The sequence below is a fragment of the Solea senegalensis genome, linkage group LG6 (assembly GCF_019176455.1).
Source record: "Solea senegalensis isolate Sse05_10M linkage group LG6, IFAPA_SoseM_1, whole genome shotgun sequence".
In the NCBI taxonomy this organism is placed as follows: domain Eukaryota; kingdom Metazoa; phylum Chordata; class Actinopteri; order Pleuronectiformes; family Soleidae; genus Solea; species Solea senegalensis.
The window spans coordinates 72317-97607 of NC_058026.1; the positions used below are offsets into that span (position 1 = coordinate 72317).

At 40.1% G+C, this 25291-nt stretch overlaps 1 protein-coding gene across 3 annotated transcripts; it reads left to right on the forward strand.

The window, feature by feature from the left end:
• Window positions 1-827: 827 nt before the first annotated feature.
• Window positions 828-23970, forward strand: LOC122771671 (glycine receptor subunit alpha-3-like). Of its 3 annotated transcripts, XM_044029369.1 has the most exons (10): window positions 828-1029; window positions 8626-8756; window positions 11668-11735; window positions 16354-16577; window positions 16889-16971; window positions 19494-19631; window positions 20346-20560; window positions 21314-21472; window positions 22033-22149; window positions 22630-23970. In XM_044029369.1, exons 1-10 carry the CDS (start codon window positions 923-925, stop codon window positions 22978-22980), a joined length of 1593 nt encoding a protein of 530 aa, XP_043885304.1. In that variant the 5' UTR covers window positions 828-922; the 3' UTR covers window positions 22981-23970. The 3 variants fall into 3 exon arrangements, with proteins under 3 accessions (XP_043885304.1, XP_043885305.1, XP_043885307.1); XM_044029370.1 differs by lacking the exon at window positions 22033-22149; XM_044029372.1 differs by lacking the exon at window positions 22630-23970 and having other exon boundaries at window positions 22038-22114.
• Window positions 23971-25291: the final 1321 nt, after the last annotated feature.

Sequence of the window (25291 nt, forward strand, 5' to 3'; positions counted from 1 at the left end):
TAAAAGGTAACTATTTTGATTTTATTTAATCTCAGATTTCTTAGAAGTCATGATTTCAAAACTTTTATACTTATGACAATATTTCATTTTGATGAATTAGCATCACATGACTCTCTTATTATTATGACTTAGATGATGAAGATGGTGGAGTTGAAGGAGATGATGATGATGAAGATGGTGGTGTTGAAGATGATGATGAGGATGATGATGGTGGTGGTGGAGTTGAAGATGATGATGATGGTGGTGGAGTTGAAGATGATGGTGGTGGTGGTGGAGTTGAAGCTGATGCTGATGATGATGATGGTGGTGGAGTTGAAGATGATGATGATGATGATGATGGTGGTGGAGTTGAAGATGATGATGATGATGGTGGTGGAGTTGAAGATGATGTTGAGTGAGTGTGGTGGTGTGAAGCTGCCTATCAGAGCAGAATGATGGGGGAGCAGGAGACAGATGGAGGGAGGATGTGAGGATGAGGAAATATAGGAGGAGGCGGAAGAGTAATAATGCATGGCTGGCTGTCAGATTTAGATTTGAACCGGCTCACTGCTGCTTGGCTGCTTCTCATTTTAAACCAGACTGCAGCTGATTGGCTGAGTCAGGAGAAGGGGGCGGGGTCTGTGTGTTTCATCGTCATCATCATCATCAGGGCAGAGAGCAGAAGGAGATCAGAGCAGAGCGTGAACAGCTGTGGATATGTTCAAGCCTCTACCTCATTCATTCATCTGTGAATTCTTTTTTTAAAATTAAATCCTGTTTTTTGAGCTGAAACTGAAACAACAGCCTGACTTTTTTCTTTCTTTTTATCTTTTTGTTTTTCTTGTTTTTGGAGTCTTCCTCCTGTTGCTACAGTATGTGTGTGTGGTGTTGACCCCTCGCTGCCACCTGCTATGTGACCACAGGAGCACGAGGACACACCAGGATGTTTCCTCTGATGAGGATGAAGCAGCAGCAGCAGCAGCAGCAGCAGCAGCAGCCCTTCTCTGTGGTGGGCTTTTCACTCACCTGGACACTGGTGCTGTCACTCAGGTGAGTCACCTGCTCACATTAGTTTATGTTATCAAATTGCGATATTATTTTACCAAATTAAATATGTATGGTATCATTGTAATGATTTAGTACCTCATTATTATTTTATTCACAACTTAATGTAAGGCATTTTTGATTATGAAGACACAAATGAACATAGATACATATACACACATAATCCCTCCCCATAAACCCTCCCACAGGGCCAAGAGTACAAAAGTAGAAGGAAAGAAAAAACAAACAATTCCGATGCAATGAGATCTAATGCTGCATAAGTCAGACAGGTTAACAAAAAAAAGTGCTCATATAACATGATTGATTAGAGATTTAACTCCTTAACATACTCAATAAAGGGAGACCACAAATATGGCTGTGAGTGAATTGGGTTAAAGGTGTGTGTCACATAGGACTGATGGACAGTCAAAAATGGAGGACCTGAAGTCAACTAGGGAGGGACAGGACAAGAACATGTGGCCAAGTGACACTCGGTCAGCACACCTGGGTCAAGAAGGGAGAACACGTGAGTACATTTTAGCTAGTCTTAGGATCTCATTATTATGACTTGGTATCTCATTATGACTTAGCATATAATTATTATTATGACTTGGTATCTCACTGTGATGACTTAGCATCAAATTGATTAAATTTAATTTAATTTAATTTAATTTAATTTAATTTAATTTAATATTATTATTTTATATATTACATTTTAACTTGAAATATAAATGTAATGCAGACAAATAAAATAAAATATTTATTCATAGTACATAAAAGTGGTATCTTAGTGGTGTGATATCATTTAACATAACAAAAAAGTTTAAAACCGATTTATTTTGCCTTTTATACATATACACACACACATAAATATAAAAAAATCCGAGCGACAACAGACAGATTTGATTTGTGGTGATGTCACACCAGGTGATGCCATCATTAACCAATCACTGTCCGTCATTTTTCGTGTCTAGGTCACAAATGTTCAGTTAGTTAAGGCTATGTTAGCTACTGCAGCTAAGTGTTAGCAGTCACTACAGCCAACTGTCAGCCACTAAATATCCATCCATCCATTTTCTACCACTTTATCCCCCCACAGGAGGGTCGAGGGGGGTAGCCACTAAATATAACTATTATTATTTTAATATTATTATACATTAGCCGCAAGAGTAAACCATTAGGTGCTAGTTGTAGCTCATTATTAGCGGCTAACACTAGCATTTAGCCACTAAAGGGACAACAGTTGATTTAACAGAGAAGCAGCTTCTTCACCCGAGGGAGAAATTAGAAAAGTACGACAGTATAACAATGACTTCCTGTTTTTCATATAATATATGATTCTTAACTTTACTGCTGTGTGATCCATGGCCTCATTTATGCCAGTAAACATAATGGTTATGTTTATAATACATGTGTTCTTGGTTTGAGGTCTTAGAAAAAGTATGAGACAGTTTGAAGTTTCAGTCTGTTTTTCTATTTTAAGCAAAGAAACGAGAAAATATGAATAAAAACAGCTGCTTTGTATCACATATGAAGTTCTTCCAAAGTCCTAACCAGTATGGAAGTGAATCTGTATCATTCAAATTAAAATGGATTAACAGAAATGCTTTTTCATTTTCAGAATATAGCTGCATGTTTTGACTCATAAATAAAAATAGCAATAAATCATCCAAACTGCATTTTCATTTTTTTCTTCAAGACTGCTCATTTTGTAACTTTATTAAAATGTAAAAGAAAATGACATTTAGGATTTAATTTTCAAAAGATGCTCCAGCAAATAATTACGAACATTTAATTTGAAAATGAAAATGCATTAGCAGAAAGGCTTTTCATTTCTAGGTCAAAGTTGCATTATTTGATTCATAAATAAAATGAATAATAAATCATCCAAACTGCATTTTCTTCTTCAAGACTGCTCATTTTATGACAAAATAAATAAAAAGAAAACAAAGAGGAGAGGACATTGCTTTTTTGTTTTCATGTCTGTCCCCGCAAAAAGAGTCCATAATTCAATTTGAATTTGCAGGAGAGTGACGTCAGTGGCCGTACTGCTAATGCATTTTCATTTTCAAATTTGACATTTCAATTTGAATGTTGGTAACTATTTGCTGGCAGATCTTTTGAAAATTAAATCTTAAATGACCTTTTCTTTTTCATTTTAATTAAGTTAAAAATGAGCAGTCTTGAAGAAGAAAATGTTGTTTGGATGATTTATTGCTAATTTTATTTATGAGTCAAAACATGTAGATATATTCTGAAAATTAAAAAGCATTTCTGTTAATCCATTTTAATTTGAATTATGATACAGATTTGTTTGCATAAACTGGGGCAATTAAAATGTTTTGATAAATCGATTATTAATCGATTACTAAATTAATCTAATAATAATAAATTAAACTACTTTGTTTTGTTTTTCAATAATCAAAACCAGTTTGTGTGATTGTTCAGCTTCTTGTGATTATTTTCTGGTTTCTTTGCTCCATGAAACAAAGAAATCATCGAAACTGAATCATTTTTAGTTTGTGGACAAAAACAAGACATTTGAGAACATAATTTCCTGGTTTGACAAACACTGATCAAGTACTCGATAGGTTCCCTGTTGTGTCACATCCACTTACCTCCTCCTGTAAATCTTTTTATTTATAGGAATAGTTGCTGCATATTTGAAATTTAGGCCAAAACAAATGTGTTTTCTTCCCTCGACAGTATCTTTGCTGAAGCGCTAGCGTAACAAAAGCAGCTGAAAAGGACAAAAAGCTGCAGTAAATCTTCTTACAGTGTCATGGTTGAATTGAAAGACAAAAGAAATATAACAGGCTTAAAGTCTGTCACTCCACTGGAGCGGAGCTGGATCCACAGTCAGGTTTTTCTAATATGCTGCCTTTGTTTCACCCGGATTTCTTCTTCTTTAATTGTTTGTTGTTTGTTTGTAGCATTATTTATGGTCACTGCTCGTATCATTCTACAGGGCACACGTATGTTCATGTTTGTTTGTGCTCATTTACAGTTTGTTCAGCATGAGTGAAAGAGACACAGAGCTTTATATAACACTTGTTTTATTCTTTTACCCTAGACTATAAATATGTATTCTTCTATGGAATCTTTGCACTCCCTCACTTGTTCTTTGCGCTCCCTCACTTGCTCTGTGCATTCCATATCTTTCCAGTTTGAGAAGTGAAGCCCAGAAAGCAGGAGAAAAGTACTACTAGGCCACCAGGGGGCCACTCTGCTGGTTGTTAAAAAAAGGTCTATGTCAGGGGCCTCAAACTCAAATGGGGGCCAATGAGTGTCTAGTCTGGTCAAGAAGCGGGGGCCAACTGTTCAGTAGTGGCTTGGCAATATGAGCTTATAAATATAACATAATATTCCATCACAGTATCGCAATAAAGATATTCATGATAATATTTCACAGAATTTCAAATGGGATGATGTTAATGTCACAACATAAACATATTTATGATGCAAAATCAATCCATTAATATCTAAAATTATATATATTGCTGTAGATATATATATCTACAACAAAGTAAATCAGTACAAAAACATACATAATTTAATGTTGAATGTAATACATTATTTTATTATCTTTATTTTATTATTATATTGCTAACTAAATTATTTACTGTTCCCACAGGCCCTTGAAAGTTTTTGAAAATAGACATGGGTCATTGAAAGTGCTTGAATTCTGTGCAAGAAACAAGTGAAGTTGATATTTTGGTAAATGTCTCCCTTGTTTGTGACGATGCCACTTACTGTTTCATGTCCTGTCTTGAGGCTTCTATTCAAGCTGAAACTAATGATTATTTTCATGATCGATTCATCTGTCGAATTTTCTCGATCGAGTATGTGTTTGGTTCAGAAAATGTTGATCAGTGTTTTTCAGACCTGGAAGTGATGATGTTCTCAAATGATTTTGTTTTTGTGCACCAACTAAAATGAGTGAGTTTTTATTGATTTCTTTGTTTTTATGGAGAAAAGAAACCAGAAAATATTCACATTTAAGAAGCTGAAAATCACACAAATTGTTTTAATTAATTTAAAAAAGAAAAACTGAAAACCATGACTGATTATCAAAATTGTTGATGATTAATTTAGTAATTGATTAGTCATTTTTTCAGCCTTCTCTGTTGGAGAAGAATTGGAGGTGTCTGTCTGTCTGTCTCTCTCTCTCTCTCTCTGTCAGTCTGTCTGTTTGTCTGTCTCTCTCTTGTGTGTTTCCCAGCGGGTATGAACAAACCCTGACACATGTGTGAGTGTTGAAGGTGAGATCAGCTGTCTGTGCTGGACGAGGGGGGCGGAGCCTCCTCCTGTGTTAGTTGCATGTTTGAAAATGTCCTCGTGAGAAAATGTCCTACAACTGTGGTTACAACGTTATTCACTGATACATTATGCATTAGTGTGTGTGTGTGTGTGTGTGTTTGTGAGCAGAGAGGAGAAGAGCCTGCAGCTGATGATCACATGACACACACACACATACACACACAGAGAGAACAGTGGTGGAGACTGTGTTCATGTCAGTGCACAAGCTGAAGGCTGTTTCCTCGCTGCGTCCTCACTCACTCGCAGAGGACACTCACTCACACACACACCTCTTCTTCTTCTCTGTTTTTGGTGTAAAGTTACAGCGCCACTTACAGTCCTGGCATAGTTACTACAGCACTTTGAGAATTTTTATTACTATAATTACAAGTTTCTGAGATTTTTCTCAGCTTCTAAAATGTGAATATTTCCTGGTTTCTTTGCTCCATAAAAACAAAGAAATCATTAAAACGGAATTGTTTTGGCTTGTGGACATCAACATTTTTAAACATGTTATGGACCAAGCAAGTACTCAATGAATCTGGGAAATAATCTGAAAATAATGGTCAGTTGCAGTTACCATGGTTCCCTGTTCTGTCACTGAATATATGATATAGTACTCTCTCTCACTGCGTTGCTTTGCTAATGTAAACACAGAACACAGCATCTTTTAAACACTCAAATCACATTTTTTTCACAAATGGAAATGAATTGTATTTCTAAAATCTCATCATTTAACAGCGACAGCACTGCCGAAAGCCTGCGAGCCGAATGCAAACTTTTTCTTGGCACAAGCTCGGCTCGGGTGGTTGTGTGATTTTCGGCATGACCACCCGAGTTTTCATCACCATCCATTTTGTAGTTAACCATTTCCGCTTAGCGCACACTTCACTCAGCGCCGCAGCTCGTAAGCTCTCAACTGCAGACGAGCGTCACCTCCATCACGTGCTGTAAAGGCTTCAAGTGTTGAGAGAGAAAGCAGCGACACAGAAACTCAGAGTAGAAAATAGTATGCAGCTCATGAAATAAAATACAGAAGAATTGTTGTGATTTAGAACTGAGATCACGTGTAGTTGTGTAGTGTAGCAGCTCGACTCACAACCTACATGGCCTCACTGCACTCATCTTTTCCTTCTCTCTGCTTCTCCACTTGTTCTCCAGACACACGTATGGATGAGTGATGAAATGATAGTAATGTAGCATCAGTATCAAAGAAAAAGTATGATCTGTGTGCAGTCTACATCCACATCATGGAATGGATGAAAAGAGCTGAGTCTTTAAATAAGGTTTATTTAATATTCATCCATGAGTGTTGAGCGATGGCAGACTTTGAGGCTGAATGTGTCTCATATTTTATCCTCAAATCCAACCTGTTTTACTCCCTCCGTCACAACACTGATGTATTTTTTGTGTGTGTGCGTGTGTTTTCAAGCTGACATCAGCTGTTACATAATCCCAGATGAAGCGAGAGAGAAAAAAGAAGCCTCCTCTCTGTCTCTTTGTGTCGACTTCACGTCGATGTTTTGTTACATAATCACTGAGCTGGTTTTAAATAATTCTGTACACGTTAAAAAAAATCAAATCTGTCGTGGACACAGCATTTAGTCTAATTTGTGACTTCTGCAGAATTGTCGTGAGTCTGCGAAAGGCATCTTGTAAAGCCTGAAGATGTGATCTATAAACACACTCTCAGGATGTCCATGTAAGGAGTCGTGTCTTATTCCCACAGCAATTAAACGAGAGTGGTGCCGCGCACACAGTGCACGGACCCAACACAAGGGATTGCGTCATCAAGTGCGACGCAATTCAAAGCCATTTTGGCCATTTTGGAAACCTTTAGATGCCTCGCGATACGATTACGATTCAGGAGCCACGATTAAAAAACTATTTGTTCAGTTCTTCCTCCATGAGCGGAGCACAGACTCCGTCTGACACAGTCACTGGACTGAAACACAGCGGCAGGTCTGTGATCAGCTGTGCTGTCGCTAAGTTCACCAGACTCCTCTAGTAAATATTGAGATTTTGCACATTTCCCTGGTAGTTGTTGGAGATAACCCACATTTTTAGGATTGTTAAGTCTTTTTTTAACTCATCAGTTCAGTTGGACATTGTTTGGCTTGATTCTTTTGTCGGACGACTCTTCCTGTGACGGCACTCTAACAAATCAGCGGTCTGGTGACATCACGCAGAGTATCGCCTCAGCTCGCTTAGAACCTCACCACAGCAAGTACTAAAAAAGTACCAGATACCAGGTACTATGCTAGTGGAAACACAAAATAAACGTGCCTTTGCAAGGTGAGGCAAACCATTGGAAACGTCATTAGTTACTTACCCACTGCCATTTTTAACGAGAAACAAGAGTTTAATTCATTTCCATGATCATTTAGTAAACTAAATGAAAGAAAAGTGTAAGGAAGTGACATCTTGAATCAAAATTGACACGTCGTGCTTGTACGTGTGACATGTTTAACAGCTCAGCGTGAATAAGGCATGAACAGCGCCACATAGAGGCCTGGCATATGTACTACACGGTAAAAGTCACACAGTGTTCACCTCTCCGCTCAGAAAATCTCTCGTGCATTTGTGTTTTTCTGACCTTGTTCAGCAGCAGCAGCAGCTGTCAGTGGTAATGGAAACACATTTAAACAAGGACGACATAAATCCATTAAGTGTCCTTTGTGTGTGTGTGAGAGAGAGAAGACTATAGTAGCAGATTAAAAGCTCATCCTTTATTGATAAACACTGGATGTGATGCCGTGAGAGAGATAGAGACTGTATCATCTCTCTCTCTCTGTATTTAACCATTGACTTTCATCTGTTCATCACTTTATGTAACCAGCTTCAAACTTGGCAGGTGATTTTTGTTTGCATGAACAGACGGACGAGGCACATAGGTGTCATACATACACAAATACACCACATAAATACACTACACAAAAATACACCACACAAATAGACAAATACACTACACAAATACAAAAATACACCACACAAATACACTACACAAATACAAAAATACACCACACAAATACACAAATACACCACAACATAGAAAAATAAAAGTAGCACTAGGATATTGTCCCTTAATAATTTAGTCCCAGTGAAAACCTCATCTGTGACATGGATGACATTTATTTCCGTCGCTCAGGGCATTAAAGTTTTTCCTCATGTTTGTCCTCGAGGACAAACGTTAACGTATTTTCTCGAGTCTGAGCTGAGATTTACATCAGCTTACTGGTGTCACACTGTGAAGATGTCACAGACAATCACCTATAACACGTGTGTGTGTCTGTGTGATGATAGTGTGGGTCAGTGTAAGGAGGTGGACAACGTGGCGAGGGCACGACAGCCACCCATGTCTCCGTCCGACTTCCTGGACAAACTGATGGGAAGGACATCAGGATACGATGCCAGGATAAGACCCAACTTTAAAGGTATCACTGTGAGCCATTCTATAGTTCCACTAAGACACCACCAAATAATGAGCTGTTCTATACATTTGTGGCCAATAGTTTTTAGAATGACACAAATATTACATTTTCACAGGTTCTGCTGCTTCAGGGTTTTTAGGTATTTTTGTCAGATATTTCTATGGTATACTGAAATATAATTACAAGCATTTCATAAGTATTAAAAGCTTTTATTGACAATTTCACTGAGTTCATGCAACAACTCAATATTTGCAGTGTTGACCCTTCCTTTTCAAGACCTCTGCAATTCTCCCTGGCATGCTGTCAATCAACTTCTGGACCAAATCCTTTCTTGTATAATCAATGCTTGGAGTTTGTCAGAATTTGTGGGTTTTTGCTTGTCAACCCGCCTCTTGAGGATTGACCACAAGTTCTCAATGGGATTAAGATCTGGGGAGTTTCCTAGCCATGGACCCAAAAGCTTTATGTTTTGTCCCATTTATTTATTTATTTATTTCGGTCATGACATTTAGATCACTCATCACATAACAGTGCAGTTCACACAATATACATAACCGAAAGGGAATGCGGGAGAAGCAAAGCTTAACTAGTCCCGCCCCCATTATCATCATACATGTTTCCTCTATGACATTTTGACAAAGAAAACATGTTTCAGCATCCGATAGCACTCAGAGATATAGTCTAACTCTAGACAGTCAACTCAGACTCCATGTGTGTTTATTCATGTGTCCATGATGTTCCGTCGTGCGTGACATTCTCGACTTGTTGCCTGGCATATTCAACTTCCCGAAAGTCACAAATAATCCAATCAATAGAGGGCAATGCTTCATATTATTTTTTTTTTTTTTTTTTTTTTTCACTTTGTCCCAACTGGGCAATTAGGTTCACCAGAACCTGGATTTCTTGTTGAGAACACTTTGTCGAACGCATTCAGTGACCAGCTTAGCAGTTACATCTTGGATCAGTTGATTCTCCGTGGTGATGTGCTTCACCGTGGCAGCTAAATACTACTCATGTGTTGACATTTGTCTCAGTGTCAGCTGTTGTTTGGGTACATTTTATTTTTTTATTTTTTTTGTTTGGTTAACTTCGCTTCCCCTGACGTTTCCCACAGTGTCCACAGATTTCTGTCCCTGACCTTTGTCATACTTTCCTTCTGTGTCATTCTGTATCGATTAATAGTCATCTCTACATACTTCATTTTAAATACACTCAGTTTTGCTGATTTGTTCATCTCCTCATCCAGATTGATACAGTAAAGGATTTTAATGTAGTTCTTATCCTTCTCTGCCTAAACCTCATGTTCCCTCTTAGATTGTGTCCCTCCCCTCTGTTCAGGAATAATGTCTGTAGATTGTGAGGGAGGTTTTTTAGTTATTACTTTTGCTTTTTGGCAAGGTGCTCCATCATGCTGGAAAAGGCATTGTTCATCACCAAACTGCTCTTGGATGGTTGGGAGAAGTTACTCTCAGAGGACGTTCTGGTACCATTCTTTATTCATGGCTGTGTTTTTAGGCAAGATTGTGAGAGAGCCCACTCCCTTGACTGAGTAGCAATCCCACACATGAATGGTCTCAGGATGCTTTACTGTAGGCATGAGACAGGACTGATGGTAGCACTCACCTCGTCTTCTCTGAACAAGCTTTTTTCCAGATGCCCCAAACAATCGGAATGGGGATTCTAAATCTATATCTAAATCTTATACTTCTTGACACCAGGCCTTCCTCCAAAAGTCTTCGCCTCACTGTGTGTGCAGATGCACTCACACCTGCCTGCTGCGATTCCTGAGCTACCTCTGCACTGGTGGTGGCCTGATCCTGCGGCTGAAAAAACTTTAGGAGAGGGTCCTGGCGCTTGCGGGACTTTCTGCGGGACCCTCGAGCCTGTTTGGCAACAATTGAACCTCTCTCCTTTTTTGGGAATAAAGTTCATTTTCAAGGCAAAGAGGGACATTGCAATTAATTGCAGTTGAGCTGATCACTCCTCATAACATTCAGGAGTATATGCAAATTGCCATTATAAAAACTGAAGTGAAAATTAATATTTGTGTCATTCTCAAAACATTTGGCCACATCCACCAAGGGACTGACAGCCAAATAATGACCCATTCTATACATTCATCTAGAGAGTGACTGCCAAATAATGAGCTATTCTATAAATCTCCCAACGGACTGACTGTGTAATGTTATAAATACATTTAATACCAGTATTGTTAGGACTGTAGTCGTTATTTTTCAGTGAAACTGCTGTGTGTGCTTTGTGTGTGTGCCCTGTGTTTTTTTCTTCCTTCAATCTCCTAGGCAAATAGGTTTGTGCCATAGCTATGCCAGGATTGGTGGAGTGATTCTGGACCCTGGCTCTCGATTGGCTGTACTCCACCACCACCTGCTACATAAGGAGCCAATATGGTGGATGTCAGAAGGCAGCATGGCAAATAGCAGCAGACATTCCCGCTCCCTCTCCCAACTGGCCACACTTCAGCTTGCTAGATTCTTCCTATAGTTTAGTTAGAGTAGTAGGGGTGGACTTCCAGTTTTGTTACAGCGTTTTTTCCTGTTTATCTAGTTAGGGAGGTACAGTAAGTTTCCTGTATTTTGTTTTATTTAAGGTTGATTAGGTAAGGTTTATTATTTTCTAGACAGGGACCTTTTTGTTTGTTATTTTGGCCTTAGATGCCTATATCTCAGTTAAAATATATTGTCATCTAATTTTGTTATTTAAATTACTTACTGTAAATAAATCATTCTTTTTTCAATATACAACTAAAATGGTTTGTGGTCACTTGGGACTTGGAGAAGATGAGGCCTTATCTTGTTATGTCCTAGGCCCCCTAGACTGGGGCATAACTATACATACATACATACATACATACATAGCTATATATGTAATAAAGAGTTGTTTTTGTCTTTTGCAGGTCCTCCAGTCAACGTCTCCTGCAACATTTTCATCAACAGCTTTGGTTCCATCGCTGAAACCACGATGGTGAGTGTGACACTGCAAACATGAATGCATGACAGGGTGAATGTCTCGGTGAATGTCTCCTCTGTCTTTGTTACAGGAGAAAATAATTGTTTTAGCAACGTGTGTGTGTGTGTGTGTGTGACACAGTGGTCAAGCAACAGTCTTACAACTCCAGTGAGGGGTTAGGAGATCTCTTCTGTTTGATGTTCACTGACTCACAAATCGCTAGCATGTTCACCTCTGGACAGGTCAAGACTGCCTATATAACTCATTCTGGACCAGCACCTTTCATCAGAAGCAAGCTAATATGCAGCATCAACAAGTCTTTTTTTTTGTTTTAATGTTCAACAAGACATTGAATCACGCCACTAATAATAAGCAACTCGATGTGCACGTACGATATTGGGTCGGAGATCAAGTGCATTCACGTTACTTGGGCTCGCAATTCATGGGACACGCAACAGCTCAAGATTTACTTCACCACTTCAAAGTAAGTAATATATACTGTATTTTTCAATGACTAATTGTTAACTTTATATGCATTTTGGCAGATTTTGACAATGTCATGATGCAGGTCTGTTTAGTATAATGGTAGACTTAACATAGGGAATGATGCTGTGTAGGCTAGTCATTATTTAGAGTGATAGAGGAGTGGGCAGGGGATAGGGAGAGAGAGCGTGGATGGATGAGGATGAGGAAGAGGGAGAGAGAGTTTATGTTAACTGAGGATGTGTGCTGACAGAATGTTAAGTTACACTGAACCATTGGCTATCATGTCATAATCATATTCATGTCTGGGTGTCACTGGGTGTCACTGTCGCTGTGAGTGGTCTAATGGGGAGCGAGGCTGGTTCTACTGATGATGGTGAACTCATCATTCCCCTCTCTCCCACCAAGGTGTTGAGGGCGATGCACTTCCTTCCGCTGTTTGTAGCTTGATTCCTCAAACTCGTCCCCAATTGATACTTAAGATTACTGAGAGATTATGTTTTAGCTAAGATCACTCACCATTATTGATACTTGCTTATCTTGATGATAAGAGATTATTTTAAATAACTATATAGAAATGTAGTTCATGGTTAATGTGGTTAGGTACTTAGCATTTTTCTTTTACACTTTTTGAAAAAAAGTGGATCGGTGCATCCCTAAATAGAACAGTTATAATGTTGTTCTGGATTATCAGCCATGGAACAATTGGACATGAGCCTGTCTGCTAATATCATCATTAATCATCGAAATAATATTTCCTTTCATCTGTTTTGTTACAGGTGATGTGATTACCCAACAGTTTGCTAACTTCCTGTCTATCAAGGCAAAAAGCGAGCACTTCCTGTCCTTCCAGCCCATAGAAACCAGGCTTGATGTGTTTCTGCATGGCTTCCTCAGCCAACTCTACCCTGAGCTTTTGGGTTTCTGTCAGAATCTTCTACTCTTATCCCAGGCAATGGTCGAGAGACGCTTCTCCATGAACAAGGAGGTGGAGACTGTTACCCTTCTGGGGGACACTGTCATGGTCTGTGATGATGTTGCAGTTTGTGGGGGTTGCCAATGTCCCTCTCACCAAGTAGCTGCTGACCTTGTGGGATAAGCAAGGTCAAAATACAGAGAACACCTTGACCTGGAGAAGAGGAAGAGCTAAAGCGCTGCAGAGGACCACATCACTGAGCTTAGAAAGAAAGAGCAAACTCTCCTGGAGGTATGTGGCTCTCTGGAGAAGAATGCAGACATGTGTTTTGAGCAAGCTGAGGGTAAGTCCGGCACCTTGATGGCTTAGCTCATCACAAAGTCAAAGATCCTCATGAAGAGACACAAAGATAAATTGAGTGAGCTGAAATCTATATCTAAATCTTATACTTCTTGACACCAGTCAGAAGTGGAGATTAAGGCCACAGAGTCTCACCTGAGGGTGTGTGTTTGGTAGGTCCAATAGTTGTTTTTTGTTCGATGTTTCCAGTTGCACTTGTAATTCTGTGAACGACTGTTTGACCAAATGTACTATATTTTTTGTATGTTGTTCTGTATACTTGGTCGGGAAGATACAGTTAAACTGCACTTGTTCAATTCAGCTATTGAACCAGAGAGCACTGAGTATCACTTTGTATTCAATAAACAGACAAAAAGTAAACTTGAATGAGTCTCATTGAATGACACACATGCTATGCTTGGGTTGTAATACAGTGGGATCCCCCAACTATCGCCTATATTTAAAGTGTTTTTGGGCTTGCATTTCATTCAAGGTGGCATTAAAAAGTCTTAAATGTCTTAATTTATAAATCTAGGTTATTATTAATAATAAATTTGACACTAACATGGAAAGACAGTTTGAAAGCTTCATCGCTTTATGACTCTATTGGCGCATTTCTACCGGCTCTACTTGCCTCACCACGGCATGATTAGGTTGCATCTCCACTACAAAAAAGTACCTACTTAAAGGCGACATGGACCGGAAGCTCCAATTAATGCTGCATTTGTGTGTGTGTCTCTGCGTCATTACCTCGTTTATGAAACGCTAAAGATTCAGAACAAACAGTTCAGCCACTGCTGAGAAAATAGGATTTTATTGTTTTCCTGGGCTCTGAGAAGCGGATCAGCACTTCCGTAGGTTGATGATGTCATCAGAAAACCTCACCACTCCTCTCACCACCGTATCGCCTCCTGATGCGAGCACTAATCCAGGCACATCCGGTTGCGTACATTCAACCGCAGAAGAAGAACTACTCTAGTTGTAGCTGCTGAGATGCAGAGCATCCACCGTGCCAGAGGGGGAGCTGTGTATCTGAGAGCTGGCCAACCAATTACGTCACTTCCAGGTACCTGGCCAATCACAGGACAGTGGGAAAGCTCCTGCTGGCTGGCCAATCACAACACAGTCCACGTTCTGGGGGTGTGATTTTGGTCTGAAACAGCGCAGCTGATGAGAGCGTCAGTGAGGAGATATTTTGATCGGCTCGTTTGCAGCAACTAGTAGGTTTTTAACCATGAAAACAAGTTAATATATGTAAGTAGACCTCCATAACTAACATATATGCGTGATACAAGCATTCGATGTCACCTTTAACGTGGGCATGGCTGAGTGAAACTGCAGTGACTTTGTTTTATACACAAGACGCACGCACACACACACACGTACAGCCTCCTACTCCACAGACTACAGTGGCAGCGGTCTGTGATGCATTACATTACATTACATGTCATTTAGCAGACGCTTTTATCCAAAGCGACTTACAATGGAATCAAGTACAATTAGCCAGGGGTGGAATCGAACTTGCGACCATGATGTCTTTGGTACACAAGGCAGGGTCTTAACCACTGAGCCACTCCACCCCGATGCCGCTCGCCGCTCGCGATCAGTGGCGCTGTCCCTAAATACACCACTCCACTTTAAAAGACTCCTTTTAAATATAGAGGTTTCCATGGTAGTTGTTAGGGTTGTTAAGTTTCTTAGTTTTAAGTGATTTACAGTTCACGCTGTTCAGCTTGATTTCTGTGTGTCTCTTCCTGTGAAGGGACTCTGGCCAGTCAGCGGCCGGCAGTCTGACCAATCATCGCATAGTACCTACTACTAGCACGCTTGGAACCTTGCTGGAGCAGGTACTAAAAATAGTACCTGGTACCAGGTACTATGCTAGTGGAAACGCTACTTAAACTGTGAGGCGAGTAGAGCCGGTGGAAATGTGCCATATGTTGTGTTGCATCATTAGCAGAGCACAGCTATGATATTCTTTTTCTAAGAGCTTCTCTGTAACACTGTGTGTGTGTGTGTGTGAAGTTTCCAAACTTTCCTGTTGGAAAAGTCTGTATCACAGTGAGATAAAGACAGTTCTTAAAGATATGGACTTGGATTTTAACTGATTTTCTCTTGGACTATTGGTCTGGACCAGTAGTCCTCACTGAGACCAAAACCTGATCCAAATGAGGCAGAACCTCATTTCTGAGGAACTGGTTAAGTTTAGGACTAAGATTTGAATTGTAGTTAAGTAAAGGTTAGTCAGTAACTGGTTATGGTTAAGGTGAGTGATTATTGACACTTGTCCTCTCTGTCACATACAGACTGTTGTTATGTCACTGATCTGTTATTTACTGGAAGAAAAGATGAGTGTAGATGAAAAAAGACAGATGGTTAGAAGAGAGATAGGTTTTAATCCTAGTATGACATATGGCCTGTGCGTGTGTTTGCGGATGTGTGCATTCCCCATAGAGAAAATCACTGATTTCAACATCACACACAGGAGTTGTTGATCCACTGCTGCCTCCATCACTAAAATTCACATGTCTTAATTTGCTCTTTAAATCCTTTGTTCAGATTGATCTCAGTGACACAAAGTGACCACACGAGGCAGCAGCTAAAATCATTGCTTTTCTCTATGAGGTTTGGTGTGTGAGTGAGTGGTTTACAAATTTTAGTTTCCTGTTGGAAAAGTCTCACAGTGAGATAAAGACGTGATCATGTGACATAGACTTAAACTGACGTAGACTTCATGAAGTGAGTCTTTTGTGGCAAAAATCTGTTTTTCTTCTCTCTCCTGGTTCTGTCTGACCTGTGTGTGAGTGGTGACACAGACACACACACACACAGACAGACAGACATGTGAGTCAGGATAATGAAGCCATGTTTGACCATGTGTTGGTGTTTGGACAGGATTACCGCGTCAACATCTTCCTCCGTCAGCAGTGGAACGACCCGAGACTCGCCTACGCCGAGTACCCAGACGACTCTTTGGACCTGGACCCGTCCATGTTGGACTCCATATGGAAACCAGACCTGTTCTTTGCCAACGAGAAGGGAGCTCATTTTCACGAGGTCACCACAGACAACAAACTGCTGAGGATTTTCAAGAACGGGAATGTTTTATACTCCATCAGGTCCGTGCTAGACTAACTATACTCTTCATTTTAATGTAGTGGTAGGTAGTTAGGTTTGGTTAGGTTAGGGTTATCAAATTTTATTTGATTATTGTGAGTTCATGAGGGCAAGAAATTAAAATTTGACAAACATTTTATCAATAGTGAAACTTTTTACATGAAATTTATATTAAAACTTAAAAAAATTAAGATAAGATGGTCCTTTATTTGTCCCACAGTGGGCAAATTTACATTTTACAGCAGCAAAGACGGTAAAGATAAAGAAGAAATGTTAATAAATAACTGCTGACTCACTCTTTCTTCACTTTCAGACTCACATTAACTCTGTCGTGTCCCATGGATCTAAAAAACTTCCCCATGGATGTTCAGACCTGTATCATGCAGCTGGAGAGCTGTGAGTGCCCACACACACGCAAACTCACACGCACACACACACGGATGTTTTGTTGATTTGTGTTGATTTAACAGTGCTGTGTGCTGATGTTGGAGCTGTTAATTTCCCCGAGGGAACCTCCCAAAGGGATCAATAAAGTCGTCTGTCTGTCTGTCTGTCTGTCTGTGTCCATAAATATTTAGCTGAATAAAATCAAACCGTTAAATGAAAACAAATGATACAAACAACCTCAGTTAGCAGTTGTCGAACGACCTGATAGAGTGAGTTAAAATTGTGGATTAGTAAGGGAAGATTGCTCAGCTGATGCTCGACTGCTCCTGCCGCTCTTCATTATTTATCATAATTACACATGTGACTCTTTACCCACAGGGACTTTAACACACACATTCAGAGAACCCCACTTTATCACCATCTGTGTAAACACAAGCTGCACAGAGGAGCGGGAAAACACGTCAAATTATCCATATAACAATTCAAAGTGATGTTAGCTGTTAGACGTTAGACGTTAGACGATGTTATGATTTATATTTGGGTCATTTGAGTCACGATAACGTGTTTCTTTAAACATAATATTGACAGTTTGGGAAACACTAGTGTGTTTAATCCTCAGTATTTCACAAAGTCAACAGTATCTAAAAGGATTATTTTGTTTCTGAGATCAAAAATATAATGTTAGAACAATTTATCTGATAAAATGTAAAATATTTGTCTATGGCTGACTTTAATTCATCCTTACAGTCTATATTTAATTCCCAGTGTTTTTGTTTTTTTTCAACAGCAGATTTTTCAAAGACACGCAGAGTCATGTTTAATAATGTTTATGGGATTATAATATGATTATGTTTGAGCGTGGCCCTGAGGCCGGACAACAACCGCTCCACTGATGATTCACTATGTCTTCATTCAGCTCCTGAGGCCGAACTCTGTTACATACATTTATTTATGTATTATTTACACTTGTACAGACAGTGAAGTGTGTATATTGTTATGCCCCAGTCTAGGGGGCCTAGGACATAACGTGATAAGGCCTCATCTTCCCCAAGTCCCAAGTGACCACAAACGATTTTTAGCTTTATATTTACCTTGTCTCTTTCTCTCCCTAGTTTGTGTATTTCCTTCCTTCCCTCTCTCTCTCTCTGTATTCTCATCATGCAGGTTGCAGGATCAAGATCCAGTTTCCGAGGCTACGCTCATCGTCACCATTATTATTTTGTAATTAAAAAGTCGATATCAGTAACTGTATAAACTTGTAACCTGATACAGTTGTTGTGTATCTGCTGCTGGTCTCCCTCTCTCTCTTCTGTCTCTCCCTCTTGTCCTTTCTCTCCCCCCATTTTCTGTCCCCCACCTCTCCACTGTCCCCCATTTTTCCTTTCACCCCAACCGGTCGAGGCAGATGACCGCACATCTCTGAGCCTGATTTTGAGATTTTTTGAGATTTCTTCCTGTTAAGAGGGAGTTTTTTCTCTCCACTGATGCCTAGTGCTTGCTCATTGTGTGAACTGTTGGGGTTCTCGGCTCTCTTTGTTGTCTATGTACAGTGCCTTGAGATAATGTATGTTATGATTTGGCGCTATACAAATATAATTGAATTGAATTGAATTAAAAGAAAAAGTAGGGTCAATGACAAAAAATAGGTGAACTGAGGTCTAGGCTTCAGGGTGAACTAAGGCCAAAATAACAAACAAAAGAGGTCCCTGTCTAGAAAACAATAAACCTTACCTAAGCAACCTTAAACAAACCAAATTACAGGAACTTACCTCCCTAACTAAATAAACAGGAGAAAACGCTGTAACAAAACTGGCGTCCACCCCTACTACTGAAACAACAACTAAGCTACACAAAAACACTAAACTACAGCTGAAGTGTGGTCGGTTGGGAGAGGAGGAGGAGGAGGAGGAGGAGGGTGCTGCCCCTTTGCCTTTTTGCCGTCCACCATATTGGCTCCTTATGTATCAGGTGGTGATCGAGTACAGCCAATGGAGAGGCAGGGCCCAGAACCACTCCACCAATCCTGGCACGGCTAGGACACACAGCAATTTTCCTAGGAGATTGATGACAGAAAAAAACACAGGGCACACACACAAAGCACACACAGCAATTTGACTGCAAAATAACAATATACTGGATTGTTTTTATTGCCTTGTCGCTGCTCGTTAAGGCACGCAGCAGATAAGGCGAGACATAAACATGAATTCATCTTCACCCACTCATTTTAATGTTAGACCGTTCATATAGACTCTTTAAATCAGAGGCTTTATCAGTCAACGACTGGAATACTCCCAACCCTGATAATTTGGAATTTTGTAATTCCAAAAAAATAATCTCAAACACAAAACTGTTGAGTCACTGAGCCTTAAATCTCATTCCAGGTGGACAAATAAGTAAATGACCTCTGATTCACAGAATCCTAAAAGACTGTGCTCATGATCAAATGTAATGGCAGTGGTTTCTACATAACTGTGTTTGTTATATGTACTTATGTATATTAATATTGTAATAGTTTAATGTTGTTTTTTCAGTTGGTTACACTATGAACGATCTGATCTTTGAGTGGCAGGAGAACGGACCGGTCCAAGTGGCCGAAGGTCTCACGCTCCCACAGTTCATCCTCAAAGATGAGTCAGACCTGAGATACTGCACCAAGCACTACAACACAGGTAACAACACAATACAACACAGGTAACACAATACAACGCAGGTAACAACACAATACAACACAGGTTACAACACAGGTATCACAATACAACACGGGTAACAACACAATACAACATGGGTACCAACACACTACAACACAGGTAACACACTACAACACAAGTAACAACACAATACAATACAGGTACATGTATGACATGTAATATAATGTAATATAGGTAGCACACTACAACACAGGTAACAAAACAGGTAACACACAACACAGGTAACAACACAGGTAGCGCACTACAACACAGGTAGCACAATACAACACAGGTAACACACAATAAAACACAATACAACACAGATCACACAATACTACAAAGGTAACACAATACAACACAGGTAACAAAATACAACACAGGTGACACACAATACAACACAGGTAACACAATACAAAACAGGTAAAACACAATACAACACAGGTAACACTACAACACAGGTAACAACACAATACAATACAGGTAGCACACTACAACACAGGTAACAAAACAGGTAACACAATACAACAAAGGTGACACACAATAAAACACAATACAACACAGATCAAACAATACAACACAGGTGACACACAATACAACACAGGTAACACACTACACAACCCAGGTAACAAATGACAAAAACAAAATGTCAATGAAGATGATGTGGTTATGAATAAGTGAATGTCGTTTCTTCTGCAGGTAAGTTCACCTGTATCGAGGTCCGGTTCCACCTGGAGCGTCAGATGGGCTACTACCTGATCCAGATGTACATCCCATCCCTGCTCATTGTTATCCTGTCCTGGGTCTCGTTCTGGATCAACATGGACGCTGCTCCAGCCAGAGTGGCTCTGGGCATCACCACTGTCCTCACCATGACAACGCAGAGCTCCGGCTCCAGGACTTCACTGCCAAAGGTTCCTGTTTTTGTTTAGTACTTCAGGTGTCTGTGTGAGTATGTCAGGTGTCTGTGTGAGTACTTCTGGTGTCTGTGAGTACTTTAGGTGTTTGTGTGAGTACTTTTCGTTGTGTTGTATCATTTTGTTGAACGTCAACAACAAAAAATTGTACCTCCCTTATTCTACTGTATTTTGTCACGCAGTGGTGTTGTGGCAAGCACTGTTGCCTCACAGGTCACTGGTTTGACCAAGGTCTTTTCTGTGTGGAGTTTGCATGTTCTCCGTGTGTATGTGTGTGTGTGTGTGTGTGTGTGTGCATCTCTCACATATACATATACATTACACATGTATGTGTGTTTGTGCAGTTAGGAGGTTTCTCATGTTTCCAGTGCTAAACAGAGATTTGCACTCCACAATGTTTCACATGCCTGAATAAGAAATTATATCACAGAGGAATGAGGTTACATCCTTCTGACACCACAGCTCTGTGTGTGTGTGTGTGTGTGTGTGTGTGTGTGGTTTCCAAACTGTTGGAAAAGTCTGTCTCACAGTGAGATAAAGACGTGAACATGTTATCGACTTGAATTTTATTAAATGTGTGTGTGCCTGGTATTCCTTATGTTGTGGGGACATAAATCACATAATTATGACACGAATTACTACATTTTAAGGTGAGGACATGTTTTAAATGAAGGCTGAGGTCAGACGTCAGGATTAGTTGGTTAAAATAAATGTAAGTCAATGTAATGTCATGTAAACGTGTGTGTGCAGGTCTCTTATGTGAAGGCCATAGATATATGGATGGCTGTGTGCCTGCTCTTCGTCTTCTCTGCTCTGCTGGAATACGCCGCCGTCAACTTTGTGTCGAGGCAGCACAAAGAGCTGCTGAGATTCAGACGACATCACAGGAACAAGAGCAGCAACAACAAGGTACAGAGACGAGGTCAAAATCCACACTGTGTGTGTGTGTGTGTGTGTGTGTGTGTGTGTGTGTGTGTCCATGCTGCTACCTTGTGGTGACCTACTGCAGTTGCTCCTCAGAGCAGCAGAGAGGGACTCAGCATGTTTGTGTCTCTGACTGCATGATCCACAACGTCCAACATTCAGTCAACAAGACCAGGATTCAGAACCACTAAGACCAGGATCCAGAATCACAAAGACCAGGATCCAGAATCACAAAGAGTCCTGAATCACAAAGACCAGGACCCAGAATCATTAAGACCAGGGTCCTGAATCACAAAGAGTCCAGAATCACTAAGACCAGGACCAGGATCTAGAATCATTAAGACCAGGATCCAGAATTACTAGGACCATGATCCAGAGGGTTGAACTGGAGCTGGGCTAGACCTTGACTGAATCACTTGGACATCAACACTCTTGTTTCTGGATGTTATTTGTGTTTTGTGTGTGTGTGTGTGTGTGTGCGTGTGTGTGTGCGTGTGCGTGCGCGTGCGCGTGTGCGTGCGTGTGCGTGCTGCCATCTGGTGTAGAACAGTGGAGGTGCAGTTGATCCCGGTGTTCTGGCTGATTCACTCCGTCATGTTCACACTGACAACGGCCTCAAACCTTCGCTGTTGGGATCAATGAGCAGCAGCAGCAGCCACATGGTAAAACACTTCACACTCACATCTGTGACCTTTGACCTGTCACTCTGTTTGTGTGTGTGTGTGTGTGTGTGTGTTTTAATTTGTCATTTGCATGGTCCAGTTGTGTGGCATGTTTGTAATGTATGTTGGGGGGGCTCGTCAGCAGAAGTCTGGTAATGACCCATTTATTTGAAGCAGGTATGTTGGAGCAGGGACTGTGGGTCCTAGGACCAGGACTGAGAAGCACTGCTTTAGGACAATCAGTCAGGAAAACTGAGATAAATGTTATGCCTAAATCTAAAGTGTATAAAACATATTAAATGCATTTCTAAATGAGAAACATGAGTTATTTAACTTTCGAACAAAAGACTTCAGTTCAAACTTTAATTGTGTGCCTGAGGGCCTGATGAGAGACACAAACAGTGAGTGAAGAAGGAAGAAGAATAAATGCACTCTATCTAATCTGATCTTTGACTCCGCCCCCCTCTGTTTCCCCAACAGGAAGGGGAAGTCCACGAGAGCCGGCTGACCTCCAAAGCGGCCGTGACCTCCACTCCCTGCAACAGCAAGGATTCCAAGTCCGGCACCAACAACGCCGTTTCTGTACTCAACAGCGGAGGAGCCGCAGCTAAAGCTACCCACAATGCACCTAGAGCGGCGACGGCATCAGCAGCATCAGTGGCAGGTGGAGGCGGTAAAAGCATAGACGAGATGAGAAAGTTGTTCATCGATCGAGCCAAAAAAATCGACACGGTGTCGCGCGCTGGTTTCCCTCTCGCTTTTCTCTTCTTCAACATTTTCTACTGGGTTCTTTATAAAATCCTCAGACATGAAGACGTTCATAAACTGTAGTTTTATAACTGTACTGTATGTGCACACACACACACTCATTATGTGCACACACACACTCATTATGTGCACACACACTCATTATGTGCACACACCCATTTTCTACTGACAACCAGACCACGATGTGAGTGAGTGAGTTGAGACCAGGACACTTTAAAGGACACGTTTGTAAAATATGAACAACAGCAAACATCAGCGTTTACACTGTAAAACGGTTTATTATAAATAAGGTAAAATTAGCTTCATGGTTTATGGGAAATTTGTCAAAAAAAAAATCTTAATCCAATATTTCAGCGTTTACTTTAATCTTTAAATTAGGATAAACTAAAACTAAGACAAGGGCTTTGTGTTAAATACAGAAGTAAAAATTCAGTGTGGGAGTAAATATAAAAATCTATTATATTATTTAGGTGTAAATACTTAAAGAATGACTTTAAGTAAACAAATTTGCATCCATTGAAGATTATTTGTCTTATTTCAAACTGGGCTGTTTTTGTAGTGTAAGGTATAAACTCGACTTCTATTAGGTTAACATTCCTCTTTGGGCGATGAAGAATGTTTAAAACTAACCTGTAAATCTAGTTTCTTACATTTTGGACATTTTGTTCTAGTTTTTCCTGTAATGTGCCTTCAAAATGAGGAAAAACAGGCCAAAATTCCCCATTGGCAGATCATTATATAACCAGAAAATTATTTCTAACACGGCTGTTTTTACAATGATTAAGTTTAGATTCTTAAATTCAGATTCATGGGAAGTCATTATTCCTCATGCATTGTTTAAAACTAGCCTGTGTAATCTTGTTCCAGATACAAGTTTGTTGTTTATGTCTCTCTTGTGGTTAAATGAACAGTAAGGCACATCATTATTTCTTGATCAAGATGTGAAATTGTAGTTATTTACATGTTCTAGTGGTTATTGTTATGTTTGACTGATAAAAAGGGTAATTCATAAATAACATTAACATTTTTAGGTTTGTTTTTTTAAAAGCTTTAGATGTTTTTTAAAGATTTAGATTGATGTTTTCTTGTGTTTCTGGCAGTTGTGTTGTGTTGTGTTGTGTTGGAACAGCTCAGTCGATCCTCCTGTTTAAAAATGTTGGACACATTAACTGATTTAGCGAAACAAAACCAACCGGGGACGATACAGCACATTCTTGTTATTCATCACAGTCGCAATGTGAGCTGCAATTGACGTAGTGCTTACATCAGCCGTGATCTTTGGATGCGACAGAAAAAACTGTCACGAGTTTGGTGAGAGACGTCGGAACAAAAGCGACGGCCCGGAGCGACTGCTGTGTGGAAATGTGACTCTGAATAGAACCAGTGTGTTTCTGTTTTAGAGACAGTTAGAGGTTAAAGCTGCCAATCTCTGGGTTAAATATATTTGTATTCATTTACCCACACTCTCACGGTAATGGTGCATTCCGTTTGTTGTCGGAATTTTCCGAGGTCGGGGGCGATCCAAAGATGGCTGCTACTTTTACTGTTAATTTCTCTTCTGTCGTTTTTTAACTGTCGACACAACATGACCACACAAGGCAGCAGAGGACCAGCACCCTCTGTGTCCCTGCAGCTAAATTCACTGATTTTCTCTGTGGACTTTGGCGTGGGAGAGTGAGTGGTTTACAGACTTCAGTTTAAGTCTACGATATCTTTAAGAAGCTATTCACATTGTTATAACTGTTATAATTTCAGCATCGTGTGTGTTTCTTTTTAACTCTCAATGTTCTTGGATGCAGTTAAATGTGTTTACCATGTGTCCTGGTGATGGCGGTGATATGGAGGGTCACAGGTCGGGACCTGGACAAGTTGTTTCACATACTCTGGGGAAATCAGTGGAAGGAAAATCTCATTGAAATATGTCAAATGTTTTTCTATGGTACAGAATAATACAGACGTGCTGAGCTCCTGCTGTGTCACTGAAGAAAACTCACTCGTGAACAGTTTCCTCAGTCGTTAGCTGCTGATTGTGAAGCACAATAACAGAGGTGGAGCGTGTTTTGACAGGTCCACATGATTCCAGGGCTGTTTCAGAGTGTTTAAAATCCTATTTCAAGACAATCTGTGTTTTACAAACTCAGTGTTTCCTGGAAGGAAGTTCACTTAGTGATTTTAAGTGAAGCCTTTTCCTTAAAGCCGTCATCACGACACATATTTTTACACCCGCGTTTCCTCTCAGAAATCAATCACTCTTTCAACAAGTCCAGATAAGTCTGTATTTGTTTTTCAAACACAAGCTAAGTTTTCTGCTGTTGCTAATGAAACTCCAGCATCCAGGGTTACACGTGGAACTACTTTTTTACTGTTAGCATCG